The sequence below is a fragment of the Pieris rapae genome, chromosome 19, assembly GCF_905147795.1.
Source record: "Pieris rapae chromosome 19, ilPieRapa1.1, whole genome shotgun sequence".
NCBI classification, from domain to species: domain Eukaryota; kingdom Metazoa; phylum Arthropoda; class Insecta; order Lepidoptera; family Pieridae; genus Pieris; species Pieris rapae.
Genome location: NC_059527.1, coordinates 6,071,488 through 6,093,871, shown reverse-complemented (window position 1 = coordinate 6,093,871; position 22,384 = coordinate 6,071,488). Strand labels below are relative to the sequence as shown.

Sequence of the window (22,384 nt, the reverse complement as noted above, 5' to 3'; positions counted from 1 at the left end):
CCAAATTATTTTATTATTATATAAAATCATCAATCCACGATCATAGAATGATTACATTCATACCCAACCCAAACTTTAATCTAACTAAAACAACTTTTCGCTCAATATATTTCACATAATATATATAACTTACCTACTACAGTGACAGCGTAGAAGCCTCAAAAATGCCGCTCTAAAGGTTCTATTGAAGATTGTATAGATAATAGGATTGATCGTAGAAGATACATAGCCAAGCCATAGACAAATATCTACCACGTGTTCTGAAACAAAACATTGTATTTATTTATAGGTTCACGTTCTCTCTCCCTATATTAATACTAGTTAAAGCGCTGGCATATAATTACAGATGCGTATCTTGTCTTCAATTAGCGTGTTAATATGACAAATGGATTATAACAATACAAGCTTACAAAACAGGGCACTCTAGGTAATTAGCCTCTTCCCTAACAATATATTAAATTAATACGTACTGTTTAAATAAATTACCTGGCACGATACAGGCAGGGCAGGATGCGAACAGAATATTAAGTAAGAAGAAAGGGGCCCAACATAAGACGAAGGTGAAGAAAACTAAGCCAAGAACCTTCGTAGCTTTTTGTTCGTTAGCTACAGCGTTGGCTGATAGCGATCGGCCTTTCTTGCGATTTGTCAGAAACCTGGAATAAATAAATCACACATAGGTTTAGATTAGTCAGATAAGATTTCTAAATCCGTTTCAGGGTCAATTGTCAATTTAATAGGCAAGTAGGTAGTACTGAAGTATTTTCGAACCAAATCAGCTTAGGGTCCTTCAAGCAAAGAGCGTACCAATTCTTAAAAGGTCGGCAACGCACGCGCGTGCCGTTCTATAAAAAAAGTAGGTGATCAGCCTCCTGTGTGTTTTGCACTGAGAGAATATTAAATGCTGTGGATCGAATCTATGACTTTAGGGATAAGAGTCGCATGCTGCAAGCCACTAAGCCAACTCTGTCTGATAAAGATACCAAAAAATACCTTCTATCAACTTGCCGAATTTGAGGTAGAAAAATGATATTTTTAGATTTACTTAAAAAAGACTGGCTATAAAAAGTATGGATTTCTCGCAATATATTTAATACAAGGTTATATTTTGATATAAGTGCAATGTTTATAAGATAATTTAGATATTTTTAACATCTAAATTTCATTTGTTCATATCTGTAACAATTCATCGTATTATAATTAATGAATAAATAATTTGTTTTAAACTGATAACATCTCGGTCGGTGACGTATAAAGAAGGAATAAAGGCTAAAACAGTTTCCGCAACAGAAAATATGATCGTGTAGGGACTATTACTCCAGACCCCAGAATGTGTCAAAACCGACCAAATAAAAGCTAAATGTCCTAAAGATTAATCCTCACACAAGGGTCCCAAAACAACAATTTCACAGACACTAGTTGAATTGTTCTAAATAAATGTTGCCGCACATAACTTTGACCCCATTTTGTTTGCAAATTTACAGGTTATGAGGAAAATTAGTAAGGGTGAATTTATGTTCGTATTTATTTAAGGACTTTTCCCAAACTGTGACTTGTGTTTGTGTATTTATATTCGTATGAGCCATTACTCTAACTTTTCGGTATATAAATTATTATATAAATGATATTGTATAGTAATGTAACTGATAAAGCCCAGTTTTAGTCCGGCTTTGTTATAATGCAAGTAAACATTAAGCATTTTTAATTATTCAGATTTAATATATATAAACACATCTTATATATAGTATATTGGCAAATAAAAATCAAGTTAAAATTAAAAAGAATCCAAAATAGATTTGTTTGGCATGATTTGGGTTTTTTCCCTTACATTACTCGGCGGGTCTTATCAAAAAAAGATTAAATTCAGTATTTAAAATTTGTTCCGTATAATATTACGTATACAGCTGTCTTTGTACAATAATAATTGTATTATAATTGGCCAAATTTGTTTTTATATATATTAATAAATACTCAATGTACGATTGTATTAATTCTCTCATACCAACTGCTGTCTACATTGAAGTATTCCATACATATTTAACATTGCAGCTTCCCGGAATAGTAATGACGTACTGCTAAGCTTTCGGCAACTAATATTTAATACTTCATCCATATAAATCGCACTTTGAATTTTATACTGCAATAATTCATTATTACATGCAGTTTGGACTTAACCTCTCTTTTAAACGCGTTTAAATAAACCAAAATTTTATGTGATACCATACTGAACAATGACCTTGAGTTTACCAGATTTTTTTTTTATAGAACAGGGGGCAAACGGGCAGGAGGCTCACCTGATGTTAAGTGATACCGCCGCCCATGGACACCCTCAATGCCAGAGGGCTCGCGAGTGCGTTGCCGGCCTTTTAAGAATTGGTACGCTCTTTTCTTGAAGGACCCTAAGTCGAATTGGTTCGGAAATACTTCAGTTGGCAGATTTGGCTGATTCTCTCAGAAATATAATGTTGGCGCAAAGCCTCGTCGTAACCAACAGCTTTTTCGTCTCAACCTGCCTATTTGACGCATACAAACATTCAATCAGGGTATTTTAAATTTAAATGCAATGAAAAAAAAAGAATGCTTTAAAGTTTTATAATCTTTCTTCTATATGATAAGAATTAACATAAGAGTATAGTATTTTCTTTTATTAACATAGCTTTTACACATTTAATGGAAACACTTTTTTTACCGGATTGAAGCTATGTATTATTGTAAAGTTATAATTATTTAAACATAATGTTAAATTTATCCGACGCTTCATGAAGCGTTTCTGCAGAAATTGCTCACGGTGTCCTCCATTTTCGCGGATTGTTTGTGTTAAGATTTTAATTTGCATATGATTGGATGCCAGGTGTTTGATAAAAGTAGTTTTTCAACTTAAAATTTCAATATATACAAATTATTAATAAATTAATTGGACGAAGGCTTCGTAAGACCGGATATTGCATTTATACGAGATCAAACAACGTAGCCTGCATATTTTATGACGATAACAAGCTAAATTGGACCCCATTAAACGATGCTTTGGAACAAAATTGACAATTACGAAACTACCTGTTGTCGTCTATATTGAGACTTAAAAGCACAGAACAGTTTTTAAATGAATGGACTACTAAAGAAAAATAGAACGTAGCGTATCTATAAATTAACATACGTTGTACATTTACAACAAATTTATTAGTTCCAAATCTATACTTACCGAAATATCGAAACCGCTTGACAATGATGAAAATTGTTAGGAAAGTAGTTAGTATTGTCTTTTATTAACGAAACGTCGGTTAAATTAGAAATTATGTTTAAATAATTATAAGTTTACAATAATACATAATTTCAATTCGTTAAAAAAGTGTTTTTCATTAAAGGAAAGTAGTTATTAGTATTAGTATAAACAGATAAAATATTCAAGTCTTTCCTCCAACTTTTTCCCTATTTTTCCTTTCCTAATTTAGTTCCCTTTGGAGTAGAGACTTTTCGTGGGGTTCAAGTACACAGGTAATTAAAAATTTAAGTTGCCTGCTATATAGTAACGGTGACCCAAGAGCTGCTTTCGTCGTTTAAGGAATAAGTAACGCAATACAGCGAGGAAATGCTGTAAAATGTAGTCTGCCACAGGGAACTTTTTGTTTTTCCGTTAATTAATTTTTCATTAATTTTATTATTAATAAAGTTAAGACAATTACAAACACTGTACGAATATATTTGATTGTTATGTTTAGGTTTTAATGAACGATTTTCGTTAGCATTTAGTAAACGTTTTCTTAGGATCTTTGCTATAAACAAGAGGTCTAAACACTTTGGAAGGTTACGAGTTAATAAGTAGGAGACATTAGCTAAGAAACATTTTTTGATGGGAACTAAGTATCAGTTCATATTAATTCCTGCATTCCTTGTATTATATTAAATTTAATATTGTGCCTGACAATTCAAAAATATAATTAAATAAGACTAATTAAGAAGCCTAGGTCGGAGCGGTTTAAAGAAAAGAGGTTATAATCGCTTTAGCAACCTTATACGTTCAACGATTATATTTATTTGCTGACTGGAAAGACTTGTATGAGGCTGGATATAATTCGTGAGGGAATTGCCGTCTTTTAAAATATGTCTGTAAATGGAATGGATAAATTTTATTGTATTATGAGAGCCACTGAATAACAAATACATTCAAAAAGCATAATATAAAAGAATATTAAAGGCATTGTTTTGCTATTGTTTCAATTCAAACTTTATTCAATATTAGTTGTAATGAGAATGGGCATTGTTAAGCCAACGAAAATTAAAATTCACGCTTTTATAAATTGGTAGGCGTGAAATGAAATACAACATACATTTTACCATTGTTATTACCGCCTGTGGAAAATGATCATTGCGTGCTCAATTTGTGGCGAAATTCTGTTGTTTTTAATAAACACAGTAAAATGATAATTCTCTATACAGAAAGAACGCACGCTAATTGCAACGTCTGATCTGATTGATTTCTTTTGGAAACCTTTTTAAATCTAGGATCATCATCCAAATGACTTAGTTACAATATATTCTTAAATACTTAACAATTACGATGTGCATAAATATTACAAAAAAATAAACAAAACAATCAATCCAATTTTAGTCTTAATTGTAATATTTGCTTAGCAATGCTTTTTTAAGATTGATCAGCCCACTACCGACTATATCAAGCTTTGGGTTAGACATGTTTATTCTTGAAGAATACGAATGACAGCTGTCTGAACTGTAATTATGTGTGTTTCGTCATCTTCCTCTTGGAAATGAATTAGTGTATCATACGGGTAATCCATTAAAGATGAAACGGATAGCAGTTTGGCCGGATACGGGAAACCCGATTCCGATCAAACTGTGAATATCGCACACACGCACACTGCAATCACTCAGGTTAGTTAAACCTGAGTGATAAGAAAAACTACTGACGATTCAATAAAAACGAAGTTTATCCGAGTTTCAATTAACTCATTTTACTGATTTTACCGAGTACTAATTAATTCATTTTATTTATATTGCATTCATTTAGTATTGTGTGATTAAAAAATTTACAACTAAAACTAAATATGTATATTTCTTAAGAGACACTAAGACGGAATAAAGCTAATAATTACTTAAGAATATATTTTTTAGCCAGTTTTTTTTAATTCGGCCGGATAGGCATCCGACCTAGCAGTTAGTTATCCGGTATCCGGCCGGATAGTATAAAGGCCACCAGATAGGCCGGATACCGAATAGTTACCGGATATCCGTTTCATCTCTAGTGTCAATATACACGAGTACGAGTATGAAATTATAATACGTTATAAAACCGATATTTTTATTAATACGGATTCCTTTCACGGAGGGATGGATACATTTACATGATATATTAAATAATGAAGGTTTTAAAAGTCAAGTTGTTGTTATATCTTGGACGAATATTTGGCCTATAAGTTTGACAAACTATTGATTGAATATAGCTTGACTTAATATTATGACTAGATGAAAACTAATATAAAATTTACATGCCTATTTTCGTGTGTGTATTTTGTGTTACAAATGTATCACTTTCCTGCAAATTAATGATATATTTATTTATTTAAGACCTAAACCTATGTGTTAGCTATATATCTTTTGGATTCCATTTCTAAACCTACCTTAAACTCAAAGCGTTGGGTGCAGCCAATGAAATCTTCAGAGGCTTCAACTTAGCGCGTCGAGTCTCTGCTGAAATGCTCGCCGGCGTTTGTGTCGCTACATCTCTCCCTTTTCTTGTACTAGAGCCGGTCCCGTTTCCATTACACCCGTTCATATAACTCAACTGAGGGTGAGAAACACTCATGCCTATTTTGTTCCTTTGGGAGCGACTGAAACAACACACGGATATTTCAATAAAATGATAAAAGTTTCCGTGGCTTCGTGGTTAGGACACATGGTGTATATGGATATCACGGGTTCTATTCCTGGCAGAACAAATTTTGGGTATACAAAAGTTGCTCTAAATATTATTTATATAGACCCTACTGATTTTTGTGCAGTAAACATATGATAGATATCTGACTGTATAAAAAAGGTTTTAAAAACATGTACATATGTTAAGAAAGAAAGAAAGAAAGAAAGTGATAATTAAAGGTTTCCTTTCTTCTCTATTATAAATCTTGTCAACAGATACGCTAAATATTTAAAGAAGACAACAATTTAATTATAATAATAACAACCGATATTTTAATAAGAGGCGCGAAAATACAATTTAATTAATTTAATGGAATTGTTTCCGCCAGAATACACACATTATTGAAATTACGATTTCGCTTAAGTACACTATAATTACATTCTGGGATTTCACGTTAAACAAACATGCTGAAAATTCCTTTAGTAATGGGATAATTCAGTTACAAAACAGTAATGTCTAACAAGTTTCAATGTGTCTAAGATTACAACCAAAGTGTGCGTTATACTAGAACACGGCCTCCCACAAGTGAAACCTACTATCTGAGGCTACTGTGATTTGCGCGAATGATATGTACAACTTCTTGACCATAGCCTTTCGGACCCTTGGGTAGGTAGAAGAAAGAAAGAAAAAATAGAGCGTGTAGTCTCTTCGCACGGCAGAAGTGAAACTTCGTAATGTGGAATAAATAGAAAGGAATAGAAATTGATTTCAGCTAATTTCACGACGCTCACACTGTTTATTGTTTGGGACCTACCAACTCACTCTCTTTCTTTCTCCTACTTTCTACCTTTGTGTATCTTTTTTGTCTCTTTCTCTTTCGTTGGAATATTGGATGCTCTTGGCTAACGCTCGCGCTGCCCTGTAACAAGTATACCACGCCCTTGCGTTCGAGTGCCACGAATTCACTCTCGCTCGTTCTCTTTCTATTCCCCCTCCACAGAGGCGGTGAACGTTTAACGCAACATTGCTTCCATACCCCTTCATGGTAGCGTTAAAAGTTTAACCTTGTTGAAAGACGCATTAGAAGTTTCACTTCAAAAACATTATAACACATAATAAAAAAGCATGTTTAGTAATCGTATGTATAGTTTTAGTATATAGTATTATTAGAGCATCAGGCCCCTAGCATCAGACACTAGGACAGCCTGTATCGTGCAGGTAGTCAACTTCTTCTACATTCATCACAACAAAATTTTATAAACTACTTTTGCACATGATGAATGCTTTCCATTTCAACAAGTTGAGACGAAGAAAGTATTTTAAAGAAAGTTTAGTAGGAAAAGTAATTCCTCTCCAATGTAGTATCAATGTGGAGTGATTGATAACTATAATGAGACCTAAAACCTAAACCTGTAAAGCTTAGTATTGAATTAGAATTTCACGTCATAATTGGATAGAAGAATATAGTTCAATGAAAATAATGTCGCTACCTTAGTCTTAATTGTACATTGAGTGTTTAAGTACACGTTGAAGATATAATATTTCATTTAGTTGTGCCCTGAGCTACCAGAGAACACATACCTGGATACGGTAGTAACACGCCAGGTCATATGTCTGGAGACAGCTGCCAGTGACAGATCAGGAGAACTTCTCGCGTTTATACGCCGTACAGCCTGCGTTGGTCCATTGTCAAAAGCTCCACATTGCCTACCAAAAGTTATAAGTATAGGTATTATAAATATAAAGGTTTATTGGTATATATTACGTTTATTAAATCGATTTTGATATGACATAGATAAAACATTAAAAACCTTTAATTCAATATACTTTTAGCAATTACCGTAATGTTAATTATATAGTTTTTGAATAGTGTTTAACCAGCATTGTATTTTGCATGTTAAAAATATTAAAAACCCTAATTAAGGAAGGATGAACGGCGTACAGGCATTTTGAACCGCCAAAGCATAGAAAGTCAAAAAGGATAGGTTTTAAATAGGCGTTGATTTAAATTATTGTAATATTTTATAGGAAAGCATAATTTGACAAGCGCGTAAATAATTGTTCGCTTCAAACTTTAAAACCCATTTTCATTTAGCATTTATAGTTTAATTATTTTTTTATGTTCATTTTCACATTCAAAATTGTATTTTATTGTTCTTATACCAATGATCAGTGTGCTGAGCGTTGGCAAGATTTTAGAGACTATATTATAGACATACATGTACTTCAATATTCTGGAATTATATTCCATGTGTTACTACCCGTTGTAACCGCAGGCTGCAAAACAATCATTTTTGTTTCTGACCTCCTCGTTTGCAATGCTGTGTTTGGTGTGCATTAACTGGGTAACAGAAACTTTTTTCAAGGGCACGTTGGTTTTCTGATCTAGTTCGTACCACGTACGCCGTACAGTCCAAAAGCGTATACAGTGATATATATTACGAATTTTTTACGTACAGCATCAAAAATTAATTTCATTTCATACGAGAAGTTTTGTATAGCATCGGTTGTTTTATTCAAACAATTTCCTACTCATTCAGCTTTAATAAAAATAAATAAATAAATCGTTAATTTGTCATGAAAGTGCCACTTTTCTTTTGATTTATTATACAAATCCACACAATCAGCCATGCAAAAATATCATATCAATGTTAATGACATATTCATTTTCATAAAGTCATTTCATAAGAACATTAACATAACATAATGTTATAGTAATAAGCAAACTTGTTAAAAAAGGGATGGAATTATTTTTATAATTTACCATTGAATAAAAATATAATAATACGTTTTTCGTAATATATATTTTATTATTAATTGTGTTTGATTTAACATTATTTTTTTCTTTGCCATATCGCTTGGTTAGAGAGTACTACTGATTCTATATTTGTCCCCTATGAATGACTAAACAGAAATCCTATTTATATAGCCTTACATTTTAAAGAATAAGTCACAACTCGAAACATAAAAACGCTTTTGTCTTATCAAGGTACTCAGTGATTCCGCAAACATGTATTGTATGCGAAACAAAGAAGTCATTAGTGTCGTTATAACCGCAGAAGTTGGGCTTGCTTTTGTTTTGCATGTATTGTGGAGCGGTGATGAATGAATGAGAGTGATAAGTGAACGAAATTGGACATTCAGCGGTCTTTATGACGGGTCGTTGCTTCGATACCACGGGTAATGTTTTGCACTAACAAAATATTACTACCACGTTGGTGACTTTGTTGTCGCTCATATAACCCGAAGATGGTGAGTTCTATTTAGGGCGGATTTGTAATTTTTTTTAATCCCATATGGTTTCCTCCAATGTTTAATAGATAAATACAACTCTCTGTAATTCAACAATAATTTCAAACAATGTTTAGCTATTTTTCTCGACCTTTCAAGAATGTTTTTATTCTAGTAACTGTTATTTGTGATTTACACAACTTTTATTTCGCTCTTACATAAATAAAACGCTATCATAACCCGACAAATATACCTAAGTCACGCGAGTATTTTATGTATGCCTGAAAAGTAAATGGAGTTGCTATTTGACGATAATAAAGTAACTGTACATTCTGTGAAATCTTAAAATACCTCAAATATTTTTTTATATGAAATCCGCATGATACGTGCAGTTCCGATATTATAGCGATCCTTCAACATTTCTCTAGCGCTAGTAATACAAACGGCACATCCAAGAAAGTGTCGAGGTCCTGACCATATTCCCCTTCACTGTATGAACAATTATTAATTACTCACGAAGAGAAACATGGTGCATAGTCTGAGTTTGAACTCACGACAAGAGAGCTAGTGGACTGTGAAAAGAGTGGAGTAATTTATATGTATTAAATGTCAGAAGTATCTATATAGTATATGTAGTGAATAAATGAGCAATCTGTACAAGATAACATAATATATGAGAGGGTGAATTAAAAACCTTATAAATAGTAAATATATAAATAAGCAACGGATGTTTGCACCAAGAGACCTAAGGTTCCAGATGGAGCCCTACGGTTAGGATCAAAGGTTAAAAGTGGTGGGATTATCTCAAAGCAATCGGGCAGAAACACCACAATTATGAGCTTGAAGTATTCTTCGCCACTTCAGAGGAGCGAAATGAATATCTACTAAACATGCTGACCGTAAATGTCGCTATGAGTGGAATTATTACGTTAGCGAGATTGGTATAAAAGTTAATGCATTAAGGCTCACACCCTTACAAGCTAACACGAATAGGTTTTTTAAACTCTTAATATAACACGGTTTTTCAACGAATTTTGTACTCGTATGGCGACTTTGTGACTCCTACGCCAGTCCTTTAAACAAAGCATAATCTGGAGTAGGTTTGATCAAATACTTTATAAAAAGTAATAATAAAAAATACTTTAGTTAAAGTTTATGATAGAAGTATTGCACAGTTTATTGACCCTTGTTTGACATTGACAATTGACATTGTTTCCAACGTGGCAACAAATGAGGTTTTTAAATGATTTATTTTAAAGTTCTATGGCAAACATACCAAATATCGTATTTCATTAAAAGTACACTGGATAAACGATACAAGTTGTTAGAAAAGTTATTTTTCTGGCAGAGTTTAATCACATAAATTTTAGTCCCGTGCCAATAGCTACAAATTCGCTTTCGTTATATTTCTTGTTCAATAAATATATATTTGGCGTGAAAAGTTTTTGGCACGCTTTTAGAAATATATTCAAGGTGAGGTTTCGTATAGAGTTTTTTTATAGTTATTGTGGGTTGTTAATAGTGAAAAGCACCAGTGGTACTTAGATTAGATTTCTGTATCGTAAACAGATACAGAAATAGGTGTCTATATACATATAGTATGCCTGATTCACGCCGTGGATTTTACGTGTAATGCCGGTTTCTTCGCGATGCTATTCTTTACTGAACGAGCCAGTGTTACATGCGCATATAGATCAAAAACTATTAACGCTTAGCCGGGGATCGAACCTGTGACCTTAACTGCTCTGTCGAAATATTTAATGCAGGACTTTCATCAATTTCTCCGAGTCTGTATAAGCGCCGTAAACTATAAAACTACCGACCGGATTTTAGTACAGTTTTTATAAGATACATCCTAAGGAGTAAGTGAAAAGACTAAAAACTAAATGAAGCAGCATCGCACTTGTTTATAATTATAATTTATTCCTGTATAGCAAGACTCAAAACAATATTTTAAGTATAGAATTAATTACGGTTTCATACATATTGTTGCTTTTTAAAAGAGTACCAAGAGTTTTCTACGCCGGCTTTTTCTCTCGGCCTACACTTCTCGTTCTTCTTTGCCGATGAGTAGGGATGCCTACTGGTTCGAATTAAATGACGTGGATAAGTGATATCTTGATGATCTTATGTATACCGAAAATAAACGTATTTTATTTTACAAATTTACCGAAATATAATGATTATTACTGCAATAGTTAGCAAAAACACGAAACCAAAATTTAACCTTGACTTTGGTTTTTAACTCAGTTAAGGATAAGTTTCAAAGACATTCGCTGACCAACTGCTGTAAAAAAACTAAAAAGCCGTTTTAATAATAAACATGTATTTATATAGAATTTGTTTAAAGACCATTAAAGTATGTATGTTCTATTTGCAAAAAGCGACAAAAAGCGCCGATACTATTCATGATAAGACATTAACATAATTTTGAAAACATGTTCAACATTGTTTACGACATAGAAATAAGAATATATTTTAAAATTATGTTCTGATAAAAACAATAATAAAACGTCTATCCGAGCTTCTATTTTATGGTTTTGACGTCGAAACTTTTTGCTAGCAAACATAAATCCCTATGGCGTTATAAATCGTACCATCGTAAAGCTAATGTAATTGTATGCTCTTAGCTCTAACCAATGTCGATATTTATTATCCGATACGGAGCTATATTAAACATCTTTGTTTATAAATAGCGCAAAGAGTTGTTGTTTTAGAAAGACTAACACTGTTCATTAATAATAAATTAGTCTCATCGCTCCATTTAACAAAAAACGGCCTTTTCATCTTTAACCACTTTCTTAAGAACCAAATTTTCACTAACGATTCAAAACTTTATACTAAGAATCTTACTTACTTAAAAAGGAAAGTATTCTTATGTATATGTCTTTAATAATAAAATTGTAAGTAAGTAGAAATTATAACGTCAAATATTTGACATATTTGACATTATAATTTCTACTAGAGATAGAAGAGACTAGCTAAAACAGAACACAGGGCCCTCTAGTATAGGGGCTAGTGTACTTTCTCTTTTAACTAAACATCAATTTTATTATGTGTAATAAAGTAGTTAAATAAACTAAGTGACGGTCTCTTTTCATCATAGCGTAAACACAATTTGACTGAAAGAGAAAGAATATAACAGTCAGAGAAAATTTAGTTTTTATGAATACTACGGCCAATTAGACGCAAACTCTGAGTAGTGAGGATCATTCTGAACTAATTAGTAACACGTAATTTAAATATAAAATATAGTAATATTTATTTTCCTTCCAAATTTTTACTATACAGCTATAACTTGTTGCTGTGTCGCCGCAAGCAGACAATCGCTGTTGGATACGTACTCAAGGACGCACGCTCCGCTCCAGCAAACATAAACATGACAAAGACAAAGAACCAGTGTTAAGATTCTAACATTTATGAAAAATGCGCTTGGCAGTGTGTCGTAATAAACTAATGAACAATAAGATGAGCATGTGCAAGAGGTAATTTGTTACCTTAAAAAATGCTTACTTTTACTGAGTTTATAGAGTTCTGAGGAATTACTAAAGTTTACAAATCTATCTATTAATATACTAAACAAAACAACAAACTGAACACGCCCTTCTTATTTATGAGTGATAAAAATAGTATCTTAATTGTAAAACATTTAATATTGAATTATAAAAATAATTTATATACTTTTGAAATGAACACGCTTTCATGTTTATTGAATAAAAAATTTTACTTGATATCTCAATTTTTTTTATAGAACAGGGGGCAAACGAGCAGGACGCTCACCAGATGTTAAGTGATACCGCCGACCATGGACACTCTCAATACCAGAGGGCTCGCGAGAGCGTTGCCGGCCTTTTAAGAATTGGTACGCTCTTTTCTTCAATATCACTTTAATCACACGTTATGAGTTTTACTATTCAAAACATTCAGTGATGTTCTTTATTAAAATATTTCGACATATTTTATGTACAATATGGTAGATATTCATACAGAGCTTCATTCTTTTAATAATACCTGCAGATTCATATCTGCAGTTAACATTAATATGAGATATCATGATATGCGTTTTACATACGGTTAATATTAAAATTTTATAAAAAAATGTTTCGTAAAGATCTGAACTTACCAGGAATGTCAGAAAAAAAGCATAGACAAAACAAATGCGCGTTTATAATGATTAGTCAAACGTCACAAAGAATGTGTGTATGATAGAACTAGACATACTGTTGACAAATGACAATTGAATGAAACGTTCCATGTTTTTTACATTATGTATGTATGTATATACTGGTATTATTGTTAATGACACGCAAGTATTAACAAAAGGGTCCCTAATCAATCGTAATTAGTGTAATGAACTAGAAATCTCAGTTATCTTCGAATGACTTGCATAACGAGATAAAAAGTTTACAATCAAATACAGAGACTATTGATGGATAGGTCGCTTCTCTCACTAGCCGTCGGGTGTTGGAACGACGCCAAAATACACGCTAATCAAGTTGAATGGAATTCTATTAGGTAATAAAGTAAGGCACACCCCGTTGTCTCACAAAAACGTGAACAATGCTTCCCGCTTGTTGTGCAAGTGATTGAATTCTCACGTCGAATGAGAAATAAAAATAAAAAATACAATTTACTTAACATATTCATACAAAACGACTATATAATGTCAATGTTGTAATTATTAAAAGCATTTTAGGAAATCATGAAAGACTTTCACGTTTTTAATGATGTATGTTTATTTATTTTTAATAATAGCGCGCCATTCTATTGTTTATTGTACTTTTATACAATTTATAGAAGAACATACCTTTTTTGATTAAAAAGAAAATAACCCTAGTGAAAGTAAAATATTAAACTGAAAGTGCTTAGTTAATGGCCCTGATGATTAGTTGGAGCGCTGTTGTAATAAATTATTACTTCGCAAGAATTTCGCGAATATGTAGCGTAATGATGTGACTTGCTTAAAATTGATTTAGAACCCTATTGTAGAAAACCATTTTCCTTAGCAGATAAGTTTTATCTAAGTACTAGTGTTTTATACAGACAATATATTTTAGACTTATGTTTTCGTTTAAACAACTTTCATACGCTAAAGGTCGCGAAAATACAATCAACAAATGAATTCTAATTGGTTTTTTTTCTTATAAATTGTCATCTGATATTTGGGCAGCCTGTATGGTTTTACTTACGTATAAAAAAAAACTGTGGCACTACAAGTTTTTTGAGATCACGGCCTCACTATTCAGTATTTGTTTCATGATCACTTGTCAATTTAAAAGATAAATAGGTCATAGGTGCCTCCTGTGACACATACCGACGACTTTTAAGGCCTTCACCGTTCAGCGTTAAAAAAAAAGAAAGTCCATAACCGGGGATCGAACCTACGACCTCGGGGATGAGTGTCGCATGCTGGAACCACTATGCCAATACTACTCAACATGCATAACGAGTCATTTACCTTACTGATAAATTATACTATACTAGCAGACTCGGCCAAGCGTTGCTGTGGCTAAGTTTTTAATTATAAGTATTACTTAGTAGTTAACTATTCAAGGGAAACGGTAGGAGAATTTATGTGAAACGTTGGTACTTTTAACACAACGCAATCTGTTAGAATTGTATCAAATAATAAACAAATATTAGCAATTAAATAATATTGCGGATATAAAGTAAGATGTAAGCTATCCTATCTTTGAAATTAGATCAAACTGCACACGGTGTGCAAATTCAATTGAGATAGATTTGGTAGTTTAGGAGACCATCGCGGACAAACAACGTGACACCTAATTAATATATAGGTATTAAGATGTTGAACTATAAAAAAATTACTTCTCTCCGACTACATACGTTCAATTAGATTAACATAAATTTTATTTATGTTAATCTTAACTCTTAACTAGCACAAAGTGACGCAACATTTCATAATCGACGTATTGGCAAGCGATAGGATTTCTTTTTCCTTACGATAAAACTCCAAAGATAAATATTCTATTACGCCCAGAGTTATGGGGAAAATATGCAAATGATTTGGCATTGGATTTTACATTTGTTCCATTTTGAGCTATCAATATTTAAATTATAGTTCTGGGTTATATCTAAATTTCGTAACTGCGATGGGTATATGTCATAAGCAGTTTTTCGGATTTATACCTGCAGCCGAGTTTCAGGTAGGTCAAAGCAGAATACAAACTACCATCCCTATCACCTCAACGTCCATCGTTATACAATTGAGTGTTTCTTAAGACAGTTTTGCCGTGCTACTATGTGAAACCTGCTGGTATGCGAGACTTTCGTCAAGTATTCCTTTTCGAAAGTGTTTGTTTTAGAAAGCTTATACATCAATTTAAATACAATTTAGTTCCGTCTAGTTACAAATAAATACACAAATCTATCAGGATGTTTTTTTTTTAATTTGGACCAAAAAATTAGGACAAACACATGTCAAAATTAAAATACATATGAAAATATAAAAAGCGGTGTCGTCTCTAAAACATGTAAACACGACCAGCGAAATCAGGTAATCATGAATGTAACAATGTTATATTCTAAACATTTAAAAACTGACCTATCTTAATAAATTATTATTACTATAAATTTCCTTTAAATAGCGAACGCTCACCTTCTCTGTGCACCACCTGGCACTGGAGTTGCAGCCAATATTGCCTGTCTCTTGAGTAGTTGTACAGTGAGTGCAAACGACACCACCATCATCAGCATTGGTATATAAAACGCCACCAGTGAGCCGAAGACCCAGAAGAATCGGTTATTGATGACGCATAGCTCTGGAGTTGGCATTATGTTCTGCTTGTTGATCAGGCCTGGAAATAATACATGTCATAAAATTATTTTTACCAGGCTTCAGTTTTTGGTAAAATTACAATAATTAATGTAGCCTTAATCAAACGTATAATGACAGTATACATCTTTACGCTTTAAATGCACTTTTTTAATAGGCAAGTACCTATCAGTGATCAGCCTGCTGCTGAAGTATTTCCGGATCAATTCGACTTAAGGTTCAAGCGTACAAATTCTTAAAAGGCCAGCAACGCACTTGGGAGCCCTATGGCAAAGTGAGTGTGCATGGGCGGCGGTATCACTTAACATCAGATACGCCTCCAGCCCTTTGCCTTTGCCTTTTATTACATAAAAAAGCCTAATGTGCCTGACACGCGTCGTTGACTGTTAAGGTCTAGGGCATGCCGGCTGCGCACATAGACAGGAAGTCCGATAGTGCAAAGCCGGAGATCGATTCTACTACCTCAGGGATAAGAGTTAAACTCTGACACCACTATGCCAACACTGCTCAGTCTCTTAATACAGATAGGAAGATATAGTATAAAGTTAATTTTTAAAATAATTAACTTTAACTAAAACAAAAGTTAAACCTGAGAGTATAATAAATAACTTAAAGAGGTCATATGGAACATGCTGTAATGGTTGCTTTTTAAACATTAAAAAATAACTTGGCGATTAAAGAGTGGCGGAGAGTTTATTACCAGTTCTTCTCGTTCGTTCTACGCCCTTGATTAAGAACTGGCAGTAAATGTAAAATTAGAAGCATTTAATATATTTTTCATTATTGACGTTCATAAGTGTACATTATTGATTAGTACTTTGATTTACTTACTTTTTATTTTACTTTGATTAATTGATTTGTGTTACATATATAAATGATTTGAAATTTGCTTTACAATTTTGCTTTACGAAACTTTACAATGAAATAGTTTTACCCAAATTATAGTCAGTTGAATAATACTATTCAAATTTCAGTGAAGTAGCTGATCTAACTCAATCAATATCGAATATTGATAATTATCTTATTCAATTTTCAACCGTGGTGGAAGGTAGTCCATAGCCGTGTTAAAAGTATTATTAGCCGTGTTATAAGTGTTATTATTCAATTTTTAACAATAGTGTTAGCTTTTATAAGTCAAATTTGAAGTAATACAGAATACGTAAAATCAGTGAAGTGAATAATAGTGAATCTAATCAAGCTATGAAGTGCCATGGCTGTAATAACGTATTAAATGTCGATCATTTTTTAAAGTGTAATAATTGCAAACGCAAGTTTTGTTATGAATGCCTTGATGTTGCTGCCGGGTCGACTAAGCAGCTCAGTGCTGAGCAATTGGCATCACTTAATTGTCCTCTGTGTCAGAATGTAACTCGGCGTAAAAACAATGACGATAATACTCCTGTCCGGCGGGGTCGCAATAACCAATCACCAAGCGCCTCCTCATATATAACGACGTGTAAAGAGCCGGAGTGTGATTTTGCTACGAAAACTTCTGCAGGCGCTGACTTTTCTAAGCAGCCGGTTACGTTGGACAGTATTAGCAAACTTATAGACTTGAAACTGTCCCCTGACTCATCGTTTATGCTAAATCTACGGTCCGCGCTTAGAAAGGACTTGAAGGACATGGTGACCGACGAGGTTAGCCGAGCTGTTGAGTTGGTAAAGGCTGACTTCACGACGACAACGGATTTTATCATCTTAGAACAAAATGATTTGAAGTCAAATATTGCAGACAAAGACAATCGAATCAGGGTACTCGAGACTGAACTTACGAAATCTCAAAACACGTTATCAAAACTCCAGAGTCGTTTATTTACAGTTGAAAAGATTTCACGTGACTTAAACCTCGAGATTCACGAGGTACCCGAAAGCAAGACTGAGAATCTGATGGAGTTATTCAAAAAACTCTGTGAGTGTTTAAATGTTGTGGTATCTGAGAGTGATGTTAAAGCATGTCGTCGTGTAGCTAAGATGGACTCAAACTCCAAAAGGCCGCGAAACATACTAGTTACCCTCTCATCGCAGCGTCAGCGTGATACACTCTTGTCTGCGTTGACTCGCTTCAATAAGTCCCACCCTGACACCAAACTATCTACTACCGATATTGGTATTGGCGGCTCGTCGTCGAGCAGGATATACTTGTCTGAACATTTGTCTCCTGAAGCTAAAGAGTTACACCGTGCGGCACGTAAATTTTCTACTGACAAGAACTACAGGTTTGTTTGGGTGCGATATGGCCAAATTTATGTTCGTAAGGATGAATCAAGCCCGGCCATTCTAATTAAAAGTCATGATTCCTTCACTAAATTGTCTTAATTGTTATTACTACTACTAATTTGTTTGTTTATCATTGCTTAGTAAGTTACTTGATCAATTTTTGTTTTTATATACTGAATCACACGTTATTTCCACAATGATTAATATATTTTATCAAAATGTAAACAGAATTCGTAGCAAGTTAACTCAATTTTCTTTAAATCTGTTAAATTCTAACTTCGATATTATATGCTTGACGGAAACGAACTTAAATATGAGTGTTTTCGATGGCGAAGTTGTTGACGCCCGTTACAATCTCTTCAGACGAGATCGTGCGGATTCCTCCTGTGCTAAAACCGAGGGAGGTGGAGTTTTACTCGCCGTCCATAAAAAATACCAGGTCATCCGTCAAGCATCGTGGGATAGTGATATGGAGGATGTCTGGGTTACTCTTATTCCTGAAGCACGTGACACTTCTCGCATAAATTTATGTGTTTGCTATTTGCCTCCTGATATTAGAATTAACAAGCTTGAACTCTTTTATAGCCATTGCCAAAATTTACTTCTTAATCGTTTCCCTTTGGATAATTTCTTATTAATTGGTGATTTTAACACACCTGATTACTCTGATTCGATTAATCCCTCTCTGTCAATTTCCCCTAACCCGAGTAAGAAGCTCCTTCTACTAAATGAATTAATGTCACTGTGTAATCTAAAACAGCATAACTTTATCACAAATGCAAACGCTCGCTTGTTGGATTTGGTGCTTTCTAATATAGATTGTATAAGTGTCAATGAAACACTTGCATTAAGTTTGTTAGATAAAAATCATCCCGCAATTTTGATTACTCTTTCTCCGATTCAGATTTCTAAAGGGCTTCAACGCGCTAACATTAAACGGCTTAATTTTGCTAAATGTAATTTTGAAAACATTAAATCTGAACTCCAGTCTGTGAACTGGTCCGAAATCTTATCGTCCCCTTGTATTGATGAGTGCACCGAAGCTTTTTATGAGCTTTTATTTGAAATAATATCAAGAAATACACCAAGTTGTTGTAGCAAATTCTCATCTTATCCAGTCTGGTACAGCAAATCCTTAATTAAATGTAATAAAGAAAAAAACTTATATCATAAACGGTTTAAGAGGTTTGGGAATCCCCGCGATTACGACGTTTTCTCTTTGCTGAGGGAGAGATGCAAATTTCTTACCAAGATTTGTTACGACAAGTATATCGCATCCATCGAGGACTCGTTGGCCAAGGACATAAAATCATTTTGGAGATTTGTGAATAATCGTAAAGGCCATATTTCAGTGCCTCACACCATGACACTTGAAAATACTTCTGAGACAGACGGTCAGGGGATATGTGACCTTTTTTCGCGATACTTTGGTTCAGTTTTTGACGATAAAACTAATAAAACTATATACACTGACCAATCTGGTGCTGTAAATAACACGTTTTTTAATATATTATCTGGCTTTTCTATTACGGTAACAGATATCAAACGTAAAATAGATAGTTTGGATATTAACAAAGGGGCGGGTCCTGACCTTCTGCCTCCTATTTTCATAAAAAGTTGCGGAAAGGAGTTGTCCATTCCATTATGTGTTCTCTTTAATAAATCGTTAACTAGTGGTGTGTTTCCTAAGCGCTGGAAAACTGCCCACATAATACCTATTTATAAAAGTGGTGATAAGTCCAATTGTAAAAACTATAGACCGATAAGTATTTTATCTTGCGCTGCTAAATTATTTGAGTCAGTGATGTATACTCATCTGTTCAGTCATTTTAAGCCTGTTCTTTCAGACAAGCAACATGGTTTTGTTAGAAACAGGTCTACGGTCACTAACCTTCTGGAATACAAAAACTATCTCTGTCAAGTGTTTGCCACAGGTGGCCAAGTTGACTCTGTTTACACTGACTTCTCTAAGGCTTTTGACAAAGTAAATCACCATCTGCTCTGTCATAAGTTAGCGTCACATGGTATCCACGGCAGTTTATATAGATGGATCTGCTCATACCTAGACTCTAGAACTCAGTTGGTTGCGTTAAAGGGCTTCATCTCTGCACCTATCGCAGTTACATCGGGAGTACCTCAGGGTTCCCACTTAGGGCCATTATTCTTCGTAGTTTTTATTAATGACCTTATTCAACAACTGTCCTGCAATTGTCTCTTATATGCAGATGACTTAAAAATATTTACTTCTATTACTAATTTAGATGACTGCTTAACATTACAGCGTGATATCAATACCGTATCACTATGGTGCAAGACGAACTACATGTATTTAAATATAGACAAGTGTTTTGTCATATCGTTTACTAATAAACGAAACAAAATCGTATGGAACTACGTCATAGATGGTCAATTAGTTAACAGATCAGATGTTGCAAAAGACCTAGGTATCCTGTTCGATGACAAGCTTTCATTCCGTGCCCACTATAGTCACATCACGTCTAAAGCAAACCATCTACTGGGTTTTATTCTTAGATCCACAAAAGGTTTTAAAAATCCTCGTAGCACCTTGTACTTATACTTCAGCCTCGTAAGAAGTATATTAGAATACGGTAGTCCAATATGGTCGCCGAATTATAAGGTGCACATTGACGATATTGAACGAATTCAGAGGAAATTTCTCAGAATTTTATGTTATCGTATAAAACCTGGCCGGTCTAACTTAAATTATTGCGATAGACTCCTGAAATTTAAAGTTCAACCATTAGAATCCAGACGCATAGTCTTCGACTTAGTTTACCTTTACAAAATCACCCACTCCATTATAGACTCTCCCGAACTACTAGCTCACATTAGCCTTAACATTAGATTTAGTGCCCGTAGAGCTAACGAAGTCAATTTATTTTCCCTTCAAACTTATAAGAATAACATCTCTTTTTACAACCCTTTGACCAGGATGGCTCGTCAATATAACGAGATGGCAAAGAGCAACCACTTACTTGTGGACATATTCTGTCGCAACATCAATAAATTCATTAGTGTCGTTAAAGACATCCTCCATCGTAGGTTAAGTGCTGACCCTTGTGGTCCTGGTTAACGTTACGTTAAATTGGTGTCGAGGAACTTATTATTATTATTATTATTGTTTTTTTTTTTACTATGTTACCTTTGTTAGTTATGAGCCTTTTATTGATGTAACATTAATTTTGCAGTGTGCACATGGTTTTACATTAGAATCCTGTTCATAACTATTAGTTTTAAGTTTATTTTTGTAAAGATTATAATGTGTTTTGTGCACCAAATAAATAAAAATAAATAAATAAATAACTGGAATTGTGTCCTCTTGAGCAAAATATAGCTGAATAGACATGAAGCTTTGAAAAATATATCCAATTTCCGTACGAATAAGAATATCTCGTGTAATACTCGCATGTTATTGACATCACAAATGATTCAAGCAAATAAATTGACAATTTTTATTTTATTATTTCGATACATATGATGTAGATTCTCTGAGGTTTAATTTCTTTCATCACCAGTCAAATGACTTTGCAAATTCGTTTCCATACGAAGTACTTATATGAGCGAGCTCTCCAGTATCAACTGCTTCTAGATGAAGCTTATTTAACGAAGAGTGATTCATTGACCAGTCAGTTTTCGATCGGCTTAATATCTTGATGTTGGATAGAGATGTGGGGTCTCTCTGAACCTTCCGCATTTACAATGGACAGTGTTGAGGAATTGTTCGTATATATTCGTATTCGTATATAGCTGAGTTCCGGCATCGGACTTCAAGGCAGAATACATCATACACATAATACCACCTGGACAGGTGGTATTATATATTCTTCCTACGTTCCACAACTGAGCGTTATTCAATTGCAGTTTTTGCCGTCACTATGTGGACCACTGAAGTATTTTGGCGAGTTTTTAAATCCCAATTAACATGATTCGTGCGAAAACTTAGTACAATTTTCAGTTCCATGCAATTATAAAAGAAATCTAGCTGTCGTACGAATTTCAATATTTTTTGGATAGAAAATTCAAACGCCTACAAATATGTATTAACATTTTTAAAAGTATAGTAATTTTATTTAACTCGAGTTACGGTTACAAGATTTTAACAACTGAAATTAAAGAAATTTGACATGTTCATCATCAGTTATTCTTTTGAAAGCATTAGATTCCAATCAGAAAATTAAAAAGTTCACATTACAAGCCTGAGCGCTGTATTAGCCCCACAAAGCGAGATTAACGGAATTTTCTCTTTGACG

At 33.7% G+C, this 22,384-nt stretch overlaps 1 protein-coding gene across 1 annotated transcript in view; it reads right to left on the bottom strand.

Moving 5' to 3' along the window:
- LOC110998551 (5-hydroxytryptamine receptor 2C) overlaps positions 1-22,384 on the bottom strand; it is a 45,053-nt gene that overhangs the window by 2,928 nt on the left and 19,741 nt on the right. The window contains exons 4-8 of the mRNA XM_022267252.2: positions 15,720-15,918; positions 7,451-7,576; positions 5,634-5,843; positions 487-656; positions 134-260 (exon numbers count right to left, since the gene is read on the bottom strand). Of these exons, the coding sequence (XP_022122944.2) occupies positions 134-260; positions 487-656; positions 5,634-5,843; positions 7,451-7,576; positions 15,720-15,918 (832 nt within the window). The remainder of the gene's footprint in view (positions 1-133; positions 261-486; positions 657-5,633; positions 5,844-7,450; positions 7,577-15,719; positions 15,919-22,384) is intronic.